This window comes from Ahaetulla prasina, chromosome 12 (genome assembly GCF_028640845.1).
Source record: "Ahaetulla prasina isolate Xishuangbanna chromosome 12, ASM2864084v1, whole genome shotgun sequence".
NCBI classification, from domain to species: Eukaryota; Metazoa; Chordata; class Lepidosauria; order Squamata; family Colubridae; genus Ahaetulla; species Ahaetulla prasina.
This window is the reverse complement of record NC_080550.1, coordinates 30,319,434-30,333,791: the sequence shown is the minus strand read 5'-3', so window position 1 is coordinate 30,333,791 and position 14,358 is coordinate 30,319,434. Positions and strand designations below refer to the sequence as shown.

Sequence of the window (14,358 nt, the reverse complement as noted above, 5' to 3'; positions counted from 1 at the left end):
AAAGCTTGCTTTCTACATCTAATTCAGCAAATGAGACTTTCTGGTCAAAGGAGAAGAAAGTGCTGTTTCTCCTTTTACAGAATACAGAATAACAAAGTTGAAAGGGGCCTCGGAGGCTTTCTAGTCCACCCCCACCCCGCTCAAGCAAAGCTGAATCTCTCAGCCAGCCTCTTCCCAAAACAACTTCAGGAATAAAACAAGGTCTCTTTGTCATCTTTCCATGCAGGTTGGAATTGACTTCACGGCATCCAATGGAAATCCTCGGGATCCGACATCTTTGCACTACATTAACCCCATGGGGACCAACGAATATCTTTCAGCCATCTGGGCAGTCGGGCAAATTATCCAAGACTATGACACGTAAGTGGTACAAAATAGGGCTGTTTTGAGGCAGTGTTCTTGGACCAACACTCTTTATATTATACATTAATGATCTCTGGGACCATATTAAAAGTAATTGTGTTCTCTTCGCTGACAATGTCAAAATATTTAACAATACTAACAATACAGCTACCCTTCAAAAAGACCTTGACTATGTGTCAGAATGGTCAAAAACTTGGCAACTCCAAATCTCAACCAGCAAATGCTCTGTCTTACACACTGGAAAAAAGAATCTAAGCACTAAATACAAACTCAATGGACATTACCTTACAGATGACCCCCACCCTATCAAAGACCTTGGAGTTTTCATATCCAATGATCTAAGTGCCAAAGCCTACTGCAACTACATCGCAAAAAAGGCTTTAAGAGTTGTAAACCTAATCTTACATAGCTTCTTCTCCAGAAACACTACACTACTAACCAGAGCTTATAAAACATTTGCTAGACCAATTCTAGAATACAGCTCGTCTGAAACCTATACTACATTTCAGACATCAATACAATTGAACAGGTCCAGAAATATTTTACAAGAAGAGTTCTCCACTCCTCTGAATACAACAAAATACCTTATGCCACCAGATTGAAATCTTGAATTTAGAAAACTTAGAACTCCGCTGCCTTTGACAAGACCTGTGTTTAACTCATAGAATCATCTATTGTAATGTCCTTCCTGTTGAAGACTACTTCAGCTTCAATCATAACAATACAAGAGCAAACAATAGATTTAAACTCAATGTTAACTGTTTCAATCTTGATTGCAGAAAATATGACTTCTGTAACAGAGTTATTAGTGCTTGGAACACACTACCTGACTCTGTGGTCTCTTCTCAAAATCCCCAAAGCTTTAACCAAAAACTCTCTACTATTGACCTCACCCCATTCCTAAGAGGTCCGTAAGGGGTGTGCATAAGAGCACAAAAGTGCCTACTGTTCCTGTCCTATTGTTCCCTTTCATTATATCAAATTAATATAGTTGTTGTTGTTGTTGTTGTTGTTGTTGTTGTTGTTGTTGTTGTTGTTGTTATTATTATTATTATTATTATTATTATTATTATTATTATTATTAATTTATTAAATTTTTATACCGCCCTTCTCCCGAAGGACTCAGGGCGGTGTACAGCCAAAAATAAAAAACAGAATATATACAATTAAGACAACATTTAAAACATAGCAAATTATAAAGGCTGATAATTAAAAAATTAGATTTGAAATTTTAAAATATTATTTATTTATTTATTTATTTATTTATTTATTAATCGTATTTATATACCGCCCTATCTCCCGAAGGACTCAGGGCGGTTCACAGGCAGATAAAAAACACATAAATACAGATTAAAATAACAATTAAAAAACTTATTCTAAAAGGCCGAATGTTTAAAAACAATATAAAAAATAAAACCCATTTAAAACCAATAAATTTAAAATCTAATCCAGTCCTGCGCAGATGAATAAGTGTGTTTTAAGCTCGCGACGGAAGGTTCGGAGGTCCGGAAGTTGACGAAGTCCTGGGGGTAGTTCATTCCAGAGGGTGGGAGCCCCCACAGAGAAGGCCCTTCCCCTGGGTGTCGCCAGACGACACTGCCTCGCTGACGGCACCCTGAGGAGTCCCTCTCTGTGAGAGCGCACGGGTCGGTGAGAGGTATTCGGTAGCAGTAGGCGGTCCCGTAAATAACCCGGCCCTATGCCATGGAGCGCTTTGAAGGTGGTTACCAAAACCTTGAAGCGCACCCGGAAGGCCACAGGTAGCCAGTGCAGTCTGCGCAGGATAGGTGTCATACGGGAGCCACGAGGGGCTCCCTCTATCACCCGCGCAGCCGCATTCTGGACTAACTGCAGCCTCCGGATGCCCTTCAAGGGGAGCCCCATGTAGAGAGCATTGCAGTAATCCAGGCGAGACGTCACGAGGGCGTGAGTGACCGTGCACAGGGCATCCCTGTCTAGAAAGGGCCGCAACTGGCGCACCAGGCGAACCTGGTAGAACGCTCTCCTGGAGACGGCCGTCAAATGATCTTCCAGAGACAGCCGTTCATCCAGGAGGACGCCCAAGTTGCGCACCCTCTCCATCGGGGCCAATGACTCGCCTCCAACAGTCAGCCGTGGACTCAGCTGACTGTACCGGGATGCCGGCATCCACAGCCACTCTGTCTTGGAGGGATTGAGCTTGAGCCTGTTTCTCCCCATCCAGACCCGTACGGCTTCCAGACACCGGGACAGCACTTCAATAGCTTCGTTGGGGTGGCCCGGTGTGGAAAAGTACAGCTGGGTGTCATCCGCGTACAGCTGGTACCTTACACCGAAGCCACTGATGATCTCACCCAGCGGCTTCATAAAGATGTTGAAAATTAAGAAAACCCAATTAAAATTCAACACTAATTATGCCAGTCCCGCTTGAATGAATAAATATGTTTTGAGCTCACGACGGAAGGTCCGAAGATCAGGCACTTGACGCAGGCCAGGGGGAAGTTCGTTCCAGAGCGTCACTGCCCTCACAGAGAAGGCCCTACTCCTGGGGGCCGCCAGCCGACACTGTTTGGCGGACGGCACCCTGAGGAGACCCTCTCTGTGAGAGCGTACGGGTCGGTGGGAGGCAAAGGGTAACAGCAGGCGGTCTCGTAAGTACCCGGGTCCTGAGCCATGGAGCGCTTTAAAGGTCGTAACCAAAATCTTGAAGCGCACCCGAAAAACCACAGGAAGCCAGTGCAGACTACGGAGCAGTGATGTCACGTGGAAGCCATGAGCGGCTCCCGTTACTACTCGCGCAGCCGCATTCTGGACTAACTAGCCTCCGGGTGCACTTCAAGGGCAGCCCCATGTAGAGAGCATTGCAATAATCCAGCCTAGACGTAACCAGAGCGTGAGTGACCGTGCATAAGGCATCCGGTCAAGGAACTGGCGGACCAAGCGAACTTGGTAAAAGGCCCTCCTGGAGACGGCCGCCAGATGTTCATCGAAGGACAGCCGTCCATCCAGGAGGACGCCCAAGTTGCGAACCACCTCCTTTGGGGCCACTAACTCGCCCCCAACAGTCAGCTGCGAATGCAGCTGACTGTACCGGGATGCCGGCATCCACAGCCACTCCGTCTTGGAGGGATTGAGCTTGAGTCTGTTTCTCCCCATCCAGACCCGTACAGCTTCCAGGCACCGGGACAGCACTTTGACCGCTTCATTGGGGTGGTCCGGGGTGGAAAAGTACAGCTGAGTATCATCAGCGTACAGATTATAACTCACCCCGAAACCACTGATGACCTCACCCAGCGGCTTCATATAGATGTTGAACAGGGTAGGCGAGAGAATTGACCCCTGAGGCACCCCACAAGTGAGGCGCCTCGAGGACGACCTCTGCCCCCCTGTCAACACCGTCTGCGACCGGTCAGAGAGATAGGAGAACGATAGGAGTTATTTTCATGCTTATGCTTATATATACTGTTGTGACAAATAAATAAATAAATAAATAAATAAAATAGGGAGCACTTAGCCTTGAGATGTTAAAGATGCTAGAAGCCAGTAATTGGCAAAGGACATTTCCTCACGGGGCCTCTCATGTTTGTTCTGTTTCTTCTTGATTCTTTTGTAGAGACAAAATGTTTCCTGCCTTGGGATTTGGGGCCCAGCTCCCACCAGACTGGAAGGTAAATTGGGATTATTGGCTTTAGAGTGTTTCACAATGACTGCATGAACATCTCTCGGTAGGATGAAAGTTTCAGTGGTTCTTTCTTGGTTCTGAACCAACAGGATGCTCCTTCAGAACTCGGAGAGAGGCTCTGTGTCAACTCTGGCCTGCTCTGGAGTTGCCATAGGCCAGAGGGGATGGGAAACCTGTGAAAGGGCATGGCAGCCAAAGACAGATCCACATTCCATGCTTATCTCTCTCAAGGTTGTATCCCAGAGTTACCCACAGCAGCTGGAGGGGAGTGACCGTGAAATTGCTTCGTTGGCAAATGTGATTGATGACACACCCTGGGGGAGGGGGGAAACAGGGTCATAATTGGGGTGTAAATTATGTAGGGTCAGAGTTGGCTTCACTTGGGAACTGCTGACATGAAGCTCCTAATAAATAATTGGATTTCTTTTGAAGCTTGGCTTGAGGCTCATGATTTAATTAGGGCATCCATCGGAACCCTGACACTCTCGCCAAGAGAGATTGATTTCAACTCCCAGAATCTTTAGCAACAGCCAGGAATTCTGGGAGTTGAATGCCACACCTTTGCAAAGGACATAAAGATTGTAGTTGCTTAAGTTAATATTCTAAACTAAAGAGATCATCATCATTTTTATCTAATAGGGTAGGGTAACTGAGGTTCAAATCCTTACTTGGGTTCTGGAGGTCATTGGGTATTGTTGAGCCACTCAAGAGCTATGTTCACACAAACCTTTCAACCTGGTTACTCAACCTATTACAGTAGAATTCTGCACAACCTATGGAATCAAAACCTAACTCCACAAGCTGGGTTTACACACCCTGATAAATGGCAACACATTCCCCAATTCAGGCTGTTGTGTAAATGCATCTGTTAGGTCTTTGTCTGATTGCCATGACAGGTAATCCTCAGCTTACAATTATAATTAAGCATGGAATTATGATTCTAAGTTGTGGCAATCCTTAAGTGATTGAAATGCGTTGGAGTTAGGCTGTTAAACTGTTTTGAATTGTGCTCATTTGTTGAGCACAACTCAAAATGCACTGACGATGTTTCCTCGAATGGTGACGAAACATTTGCAACCAAATTGCCAAGTTTGGAACTCAAATCAACAGCCTGGTTCTTAAGTGAGTCACCTACAAGACCGTACTGGATTTTACGACCAGGGGTGAAATGCTCCTGGTTTGGACCGGATCAGCCAGTCCGGTAGCGATGGCGGCGGGTGGTTTGGAAAATCCCTGCCTTCCCCCTATGCCCAGCTGAGCCACGCGATTGTCAGAGCCTTTTAAAAGTTTTTAAAGCATTTTTTATAACCTATTCGGCCAAATAGGTTGTAAAAAATGTTTTTAAAAGGTAAAAAAAATGTTCTGATGATTCCAGCTGAGCTTCCTGATCGTCAGAGGTTTTTTTTTTACTTTTAAAAGCATTTTTTCTACAACCTCTTCGGCCAAAGAGGTTGTAGAAAAAAATGCTTTTCAAAGTAAAAAAAAAAAGATTGCGTGCTACAGCTGATCACCCCCTCCCGTGCGCTGTTCTACTTACTGCATGCCTCCTTTTGCCGAGCACTGCGCATGTGCACCTCGCATTTGGTGTCAGTGAACCGGTAGTAAACAGGTTCAGATTTCACCAGTTTACGACCCTTTTTTTGTAATGGTTGTTAAGCAAATGCAACAATAGTAAAGCAGATACAGCCGTTGTTAAGCAAATCCATTGACTGTAATGGGCATTTTTTGATGGAAACCAGAAATTAATGCAATTCTGTGATGCCTGGGGCAGAGGGGCCTGGCCATCAGATCTTCATAGCTGGGTCATACATAGCCTTGAAGAGGTTGTTAAGATTACAGAACAGAATACCGAATAACAGAGCTGGAAGGGAACTTGGAGTCCTTACCTGACCAGGAGACCCTATACTAGGGGTGTCCAACCTTGGCAACTTTAAGACTTGTGGACTTCAATTCCCAAAATCCCCAGCCAGCCAAAACCAAGTGATCACCTTTGTGACCTGCTGACAAGCAACGCTAATGGGGAAGCCAGATTTACTTAACAACCAAGTTACTAACTGAAGAACATCAGGGATTCCTTTCAAAGCTATGGCAAGCACAGCTGCAAAATGGGGTAAAGCTGATGTCGGGCTGCCTCTGATTATATCTAGGAAAGAATACATCTTGACTTCATTTGCAAATAAAGAAAAGTACTTTTACTAGTTACATCTGGATAGCAGCTGTGCTAAGTTGAATCGGAGACAGAATATGGCTAACGATCTGTATCACCCTATTCCTCCCTCCTCTTTCCCAAAAGGTCATCGGGTCTGGGCCAATGCCAGCTCCTTCCCGGGGTCCCGTGGTAATCTTCTTCCGCAGGTCTCTGGTTGTCAATCATATCAGGAATGCAATGTCAGTTAGAGTTTGCGCTCAAACATTCCTGTTGAATTCAAAACATTAATCTCCCCTCCCACCTTAATTATGTCAGACCGACACTCTTAAAGGTCCCTCTCTACTTAACTTGAATCCAATAGCTATTTACATTAAAAATACAATCCCATGCTATCTAACAACTGAATATAAGGAGTACAAAGAGATGCGAGGTTTGGAGTGGAGGCTGACAGCTGATTTAGCAACTGTCTTGCTTAGCAACAGAACTTTTGGGGTTAATTGTGGTTGTAAGTCAAGGACTACCTCTAGAAGATCTCCAAGGTCACTTCAGATTGAACAGCCATTTGTCTAGAATGGTATAGGGCAGAGGTGGACTTCAAAAATTTTAGCAAGGGATTCTCTGCCTGGTTGCTGGGTGGACGTGGCCATGGTAGACGTGGCCTAGTTAGCCTCCTGCACCATGGTGGCGGGTATGTATGTGTGTTTTTGCCCTCTCTGGGCTCCGGAGGCTTTCCTCAAACTTCCAGGAAGGCAAAAACAGCTTCCCCAGGCTACGAAGGCCTCTGGAAACGGGCCTGTTTTGTGCCTTCCTGAACTTCCAGTAGGCCCATCTTTCACCTTCCCTGAGCCTCCGCGTGAGCCCTGCGCTTACTTGCATCTAAAACAGGCCGCATGGTGACTCCTAGGAGGGGCGGGGTGGGGTTGGAAGGGCCAGCCAGGAGTGGGATTTGGGGGTTCTCCGAACTGCACAGAATCTTAGCTAGAGGTTCTCCCGAACCCCTGCGAACCCCCAGCAGCGAACCCCTGGTATAGGGTCTCCTGCTTGAATAGGACTAGAAGACCTCCAAAGTCTCTTCCAACTCTGCTATTCGGTATTCTGCAACCCTATTATTCTGTGTTCTAAGACTTAAGCTTGTGATGTTCTTCTGAAGGAATGACTCATCCTGTCCTGGAGCATTTATTGGTATTTGACTTGTCCTTTTCATCTTGCAACTTGGCTTGGTTTTTGAAGGTGACCACTTTGTGGCCCCTGGCATTTTAATAGAATTTAAAGTGAAGTGGAAGGAATGGTATACAGGCACTGGGGCTATTTTGAAGGTTTAAGATAGGAAATCTTGCTGACCATATATACGTTGGAAAGATAATCTGAAGTTCCCTGTGGAGAAGAAAGCTTCTGTCTATTGACTGAGGCAACTGCTTTCAATCTTAAATCCAAATTATCAAGCAAAGCTTCTAAGAGACATTTTACTATCCAATTAACCGGTGCTGGCAAGAAGGACCACTATCAGGAAAGGCAGCATTTAAAAATTCAGCTGGAGGTATTGAATGCTGAAATAGAATCAAAGAACTAGAGGGAAATTTAAAAGTTTCACTCTTCTGGTAGAAGAGCCCTCCTGCTGGCCCAATTCTAGTGTATTGTTCGTCTGATTCGTCTGAATGAACAATAAACAAGGCAGATATTCTGTTATCAGATCTTTGGTACTTGCTTTGAACTTTTTGCTTTACAACCGCTGGAGGAATAACAAATAAAAAATAAAAGTGCCATTTGTTTAACACTCTTTCAAAGCACAGACAGGCTATTAACTTGGCTCTTGGTAGTTTTTTTATTTTCCTTTTCAACTCAACAGAATGTTGGCAAGAAGTTATGTAAAGGCCTCCGGATTCCATCTATCAACAGATTTGGTACACAAGAGCAGAAGTCCTGATTTGGCAGGGCAGAGGAAAGCAGCAAAAGAAAAATACAGCTAAAGAAAAGGGGGAAGGGGACATGACTGCAGAGTTCCAATATTGGAGGGGCTGCCACAGAGAGGAGGGGTCACGCTATTCTCCAAAGCACCTGAGGGCAGGACAAGAAACAATGGATGGAAAGTAACCAAGGAGAGAAACAATCTAGAACTAAGAAGAAACTGCCTGACAATGAGAACAATTAACCAGTGGAACAACTTGCCTCCAAATGTTGTGCTATCGTGTCTCCAACACTGGAAGTTTTTAAGAAGAGATTTTACAACCTTTTGTCTAAAATGGTATAAGGATTCCTGCCTAAGCAGGGTGGTTGGACTAGAAGTCCTCCAAGGTCCCTTCCAAGTCTGTTATTCTCTTAAATGGGCTAGACTGTGGTTGTGGAGAAAATCATTATAGGGCAAAAAAAAATCAGATGTATCCTTATGGGGCAGGGAATCGGGCAGCTGCTCCTACTGTGCCAACTCTTCCATGCCAAACCCCTCCTATCCAGTCATATTCCCTAGGGCAGAAGATATGCAAGCTGCTCTCTACATACTCATCCAGACTCAGACCCACAAGGAGAGAACAGATATATGCACAACCATATTAACAGAGTTGGAAGGGACCTTGCAAGTCATGTAGTCTAAACCCCTGCCCAAGCAGGAGAACCTACATTTGCCTCTACCTAGGATCGAACTCACAACCTCCTGATTGTGAGGCAAGAGCTCCAACTTTAGGCCTCTGTTATGTAGAACAGAGGTGCCTCCTAAAAGGCTCTTTTGAATAAGGTGAAATGGTAGAAATCACCTTATTCCAATATTTGAGGGCTGTCACAGAGAAGAGGGGGTCAACCTATTTTCCAAAGCACCAGAAGGCAAGACAAGAAAAAAATGGATGGAAACCTATCAAGGAGAGAAGTAACCTAGAATTAAGAAGAAATTTCCTAACGATGAGGACAATTAACCAGTGAAACGCCTTGCCTCCAGAAGTTGTGGGTGCTCCATCACTGGAGGCTTTTAAGAAGAGATTGGATAGCCACTTGTCCAGAATGGCATAGGGTCTCCTGCTTGGAGAGGGGGTTGGACTAGAAGATCTCCCTTCCAAGTCCATTATTCTGTATTCTGTAATAAAACTGAAAGTCAGATATAAATGGAAAGATAAGGGATAAATAGATCCTGCTTTGTTCTACTGATGCTCCTGTTGCTATGGTGCTGTACAAATACTCTCATAGAGCCGAGAGGAGAAGACAGCTGGCTGACACAGGAGTTGTGCTGCAAATGTCAAAGAACATCTCGAGATTCCAGCTGTTTAAGAAAGAGGAGAAGCAGCTCTGCCTGGGGGGAAAAATGCCTGGGTTTACTTCCTATAAAGTTGAAGATAGATAAGATAGGTTTCTCTGGAAACCCTTTGTGGGCTTTCTGTTGAACAGCTGGTGATTTATGGATGTGCATGGGTTATCGGTAGAAGAGATACTTGTTTATAACCTTTATAAGGAGTGAAGAGTTATCACATTTCTTTACGTAAGTAGTCCTCAACTTACAATCATTCATTTAGTGTCTGTTCAAAGTTAGAATAGCACAGAAAAAGTGGCTTACAACCAGTCCTTGCACTTATGACCATTGCAGCATTCCCATGGATCAAAATTTGAGCACTTGGCAACTGGCATGTTGTGGGGTCATGTGACTAAGTTTATGGTAAGCCATAACTTAGTTTCTTTTGGCTTAGAATGTGGTACAAATGCAGCTACAATGGTTTGTTATCTGTGCCTGAGGCTTACACTATCATGTGAATACTATCCCAAGGCTTTTATGTCACAAATGCTTCAGGCTTATTAAAAAGCCAAAATTTAATCATTTTTTTTCCTTTCCTTTTTTTTACAGGTTTCTCATGAATTTGCCATTAATTTTAATCCCACCAACCCTTTTTGCCTTGGTAAGTGCATCTACAGCGACTTGAAAGCAAGCCCTTGAAATCTGTCTTCCCTACAACAACCTTGCGAGCTGGGTTAAGCTGAGAGACAGTGATTGGCCCAAGGTCTGCTTTTGTGCCTAAAGCAGGACTAGATCTCAGGGCCTGGTGAGTGGCCCAAAGTCACCAAGCCAGCTTTTATGGCTACAGTGGGACTAGAACTCACCGTTTTGAGGCCTAAGGTGCTGCCTCCAGGCCGAGGGGTGACCCGATGGTGTAGTAGATACGACCAGGCGGGAAAGGAAGAAAGAGAAATGAGGGAGAGAAAGAGAGAGGGAGGGGAGAAAGAGAGATGAGGGAGAGAAAGGGGGAGAGAAAGAGAGATGGAGAGAAAGAGAGAGGGGGAGAGAGATGAAGGAGAAAGCGGGGTGGTGGTGGTTGGCCACACCCACCTAGTCACATGACCACCTAGCCACGTCCACCCAGTCACATGACCCACTTAGCCACACCTACAGAACCTGCAAACCGCTATTCCGAACAATGCTATTTATAGGGGGTGGGACTGGGGGGCACAGGATGAGTTTGTAGCACCAAGGGGGCGGTGGACTGAAAAAGTTTGGGAATCACTGCTTTAAACCATTAAATGAAGTTTCCTTGATAAATCAAACTAAATCACCATCAAAATTGCTGGATCATATTTTATCTTTTCCTGACCCCAAGGCAAACTTTGACATAAATATCACAGAATAGTGGTAAACATAAAATGGAGATGGGGTGGAATAACGATGTATTGTGGCCTCTACAGCAAAAATTAAAAGGAATAAAAACAAGAGGCCACCAGATTCTTCATAAGCCCTGGGTGGGGAGTGCAAACTAACTGGGGGAAAAAAGTTATTAAAAAAAGTTCTGTGAGCCCTTTTCATCTAAGCTCTAACAATATTGGACTATGATTGGGTTGAACTGTAGCCCATTGAATGCATCAAGTATGGCTGAGTTCAGCAACTAAGGACTTTGAACCCTAATATCTGGGTTGATGCAATATCCTGGGCCTGTCAATCAGTTGAAATTATGATATGAATTGATGTACGAATCCTCTCAGCCTCTGGAGGAATAAAAGAGGAAATCAGAAAGGCAAGGAAACAAGATATTTTAGGCAAAGTAAGTGAGAGGGAGCAAAGATGGCTCAATGGTTAAAGATGCTGAGTTTGTCAGCTGACAGCCCAGGTTTGAGACCCAAGCACTGTTTGATGTATTGAGCTCCCATTACTTGCCTCAGCTCTTCTCACTTTAACAGTTTGAAAGCATGTGAATGCGAGTAAATAGGTACTACTTCAGTGGTAAGATAAGAACTGTAGTGGCACAGTGGTTAGAATACAGTACTGCAGGTTGCCTGCAATTTGGCAGTTCAATTCTGACCGGCTCAAGGTTGACTCAGCCTTCCAACCTTCCGAAATCGGTAAAAGGAGGACCCAAATTGTTGGGTGGCAATGTGCTGACTCTGTAAACGGCTTAGAGAGGGCTGTAAAGCACTGTGAAATGGTATATAAGTCTAAGTGCTGTTGCTATTGCTAACAGCATTCCATGTGCCTTGGTGTAGCCATATTAGCCACATGACCGTGGAAATGTGTTCAGACAATGCTATGGCTCCCTTGGCTAGGAAGCAGAGATGAGCACTAAGTTGGACATGACTGGACAGGGGAAACTTTACCTTTACTTGAGAAGCACAGGAATACAGATGGTCCTTGACTTACGACCACAATGGAGCCTGCCCCATTATGGTCGTAAGTTGCAATGGTCATAAAATGAGCCATCCATATGATCAATCTGAGTTTACAACCTTTTTTGTTGTTGCTGTGGCAGTTATTAAGTGAACAGTCATATATCAACTACCACACTCATTAAGCCAATGCCATGGTCATTAAGTTAACCTCTTGTTTGCTATGTGCCTGATTTGCTGAAAACCAGAAGTAAACGCTAGTTTTGAGCAAAAACATTGTAAAATGTAATCAATCCTGGGACATCAGAAGTTCAGTACTGGGTAAGTACCCCTGTGGGTTTGTTAGAACAGTGGCTAAGTCGTAAGTCAAGGACTATCTGTATCAAATCGGGATGGAGTTTGCTTCGTATGGGTGCCATTGGGAGTGGCTTCCTTCACACTGTCTTTCTCTTCACCATCTTACCCAGGTGTAGAAGGCATCGTCCAGGCCTACTCGAGTTGTCTGCCTCATATTCGTTTTTATGGACCAACCAACTTCTCCCCCATCATTAACCACGTGGCTCGGTTCGCGGCCCAAGCGATCCAGCAGGAATCTGCCAGCGTAAGTTCTCTTCCTGCATGTTGCAGTGCTGGAAGGGTCTTTCTGACTTGGATTCTAATAAAGGAGAATATTTTGTAGCTCAGGGGTCCTTGGTGCTCTCTGAGCTTGTTCATTTTCTTTCAGACGTTTTACCTAACATCATCAGTGCTAGAAGGATGTGAAGTACTAGCAGTGATGATGTTACCTAGTTTGGGTAATGAAACATCTGCAAGAAAATGAACAAGCTCAGAGAGCATCAAGGACCCCCAGTCCTCCTCCTAGCACTGATGATGTTATCTAATTTGGGTAATGAAATGTCTTCAACAAAATCACCAAGCTCAGAGAGCACCTTGACTTGGATTCTGCTTTGAATGCCTAGGAAAAAAACCCAACCTCTTTTTAACTAGCCAGTTTCAAGCAAGTGCCTGGGAGGAGCTGTTGAAGCAAGTTGAAGCCTCCATTCTCACAGCTTAAACTTTTGCACGTCTGGTCTCTAGCTTGATACGTCCAGCCCAAAGCATGCTTTGCATTTCGTGTGTTGCCACTCTGAAATGTGTGTGTGTGTGTGTGTCATATTAGTTGTTGACGAAGACCTTCCTAATGTTGTAAATGGTATAATGGTATAATGCAAATCAACCGTTTTCTTCTACATGCAATCCATTTGCCTTCATGAAAGAAGGTAAGAAAGCCCAAAAACTGTCATCCAAACATGAGTTAATGCTGCCATTCATTGCATCTAGAGTCTAGATTTCCAAACCAGAAATCACAAACTCTGGTTTAAAGGTGTCTTATAGCTCCGATTTGTCTGTATGCGTACTCATAAGCTTGAAGTGTGAAGCCAACTTCATTTAGTCTTGAGCAAACGCAGTATAGAATAAAATTCTGCCATTCTCTTTTTAGAGATCCTCGTTTGGATTCACATGGCCTGTAAAAAGAAGCCTTCTGCATAATTTGCTGCCCTGTAATTACCTGCACTGTGGGGAGAGATGGATCTAATCAGGACCCAATTTAATTCACATTTCATTTGGGCTCCTGCACTTGCGCAATCCCCCTCTCCTCCTGCTCTGGGACATCCTTTGAAGTGAGGAGCAGAGTATTCTGCAGGCCTCATGAAGAAGAGAATCTGAATGCTTAATCAGATTAAAATTGCAGGGTGTGTCAATCGGATGATGACGATGATAATTAAGGAACTGTCTAAAATACTCTGTGTGGGAATAGACGTCCCTCGCCAATCCTGAGCCAGGTCCTGCCTCTCGAGAAAGGAGTTTTGATCATGTGATGATCTTTGCTCTCCTGGTGACTTCTGATATCCTTCCATTCTCCACCATCCAGTCAGATGGTGAAGAAGCTTCTTGGATGAGAAGCAAAACGTCCTCAAGGAAAAACAGAGAAAGTCCAGTTGCCTATTGAAAAAAAAAACACCTTTGGGACAAGCATGACCTGGATGACTGAGAATCTCCATGGACACGATTGTCTTAAGTTCACAGGTCTTAAAGTGGCCAAGTTTGGGGACCCCTGAAATGACCAGTACATAGAAATGTACTGGTCATCTCCTCCTGGGGGGATGTGATTTTCTTCTCTGCTTTCCCTCTCCCCAGCAATATTTTATCCTGCTGATCATCACCGATGGTGTCATCAGTGACATGGATGAGACACGGCATGCTGTCGTACAGGCTTCCAGGTTGCCCATGTCCATCATCATCATCGGGGTCGGGAACGCCGACTTTGCTGCCATGGAGTTTCTGGATGCAGACAATCGCATGCTCCGGTCGTACACGGGCGAGGAGGCTGTGCGGGATATTGTCCAATTTGTGCCATTCCGTGAATTCCGCAGTGTAAGTGCAGGAGAATTTCATGTTTGCATAGAGGGAGGGAGGAAGAAAGGAAAAGAAGGGAGAAGGAAGGAAGGGTGGGAAGGAAGGAAGGAAAAGAAAGGGAGGGAGGGAGGGAGGAAGGAAGGAGGAGGGAGGAAGGGTAAAAAGGGAGGAAGGGAGGAAAGGAAGGGAGGGAGGGAAGAAGAGAAGGAAGGAAGGAAAAAAG

At 44.7% G+C, this 14,358-nt stretch overlaps 1 protein-coding gene across 8 annotated transcripts in view; it reads left to right on the top strand.

The window, feature by feature from the left end:
* CPNE2 (copine 2) overlaps nucleotides 1–14,358 on the top strand; it is a 223,973-nt gene that overhangs the window by 206,348 nt on the left and 3,267 nt on the right. For all 8 annotated transcript variants that reach the window (XM_058155646.1, XM_058155648.1, XM_058155647.1 and 5 more), the window contains 5 exons: nucleotides 227–360; nucleotides 3,956–4,010; nucleotides 9,994–10,045; nucleotides 12,206–12,339; nucleotides 13,917–14,153. In XM_058155646.1, coding sequence (XP_058011629.1) covers nucleotides 227–360; nucleotides 3,956–4,010; nucleotides 9,994–10,045; nucleotides 12,206–12,339; nucleotides 13,917–14,153 — 612 coding nt within the window. The remainder of the gene's footprint in view (nucleotides 1–226; nucleotides 361–3,955; nucleotides 4,011–9,993; nucleotides 10,046–12,205; nucleotides 12,340–13,916; nucleotides 14,154–14,358) is intronic.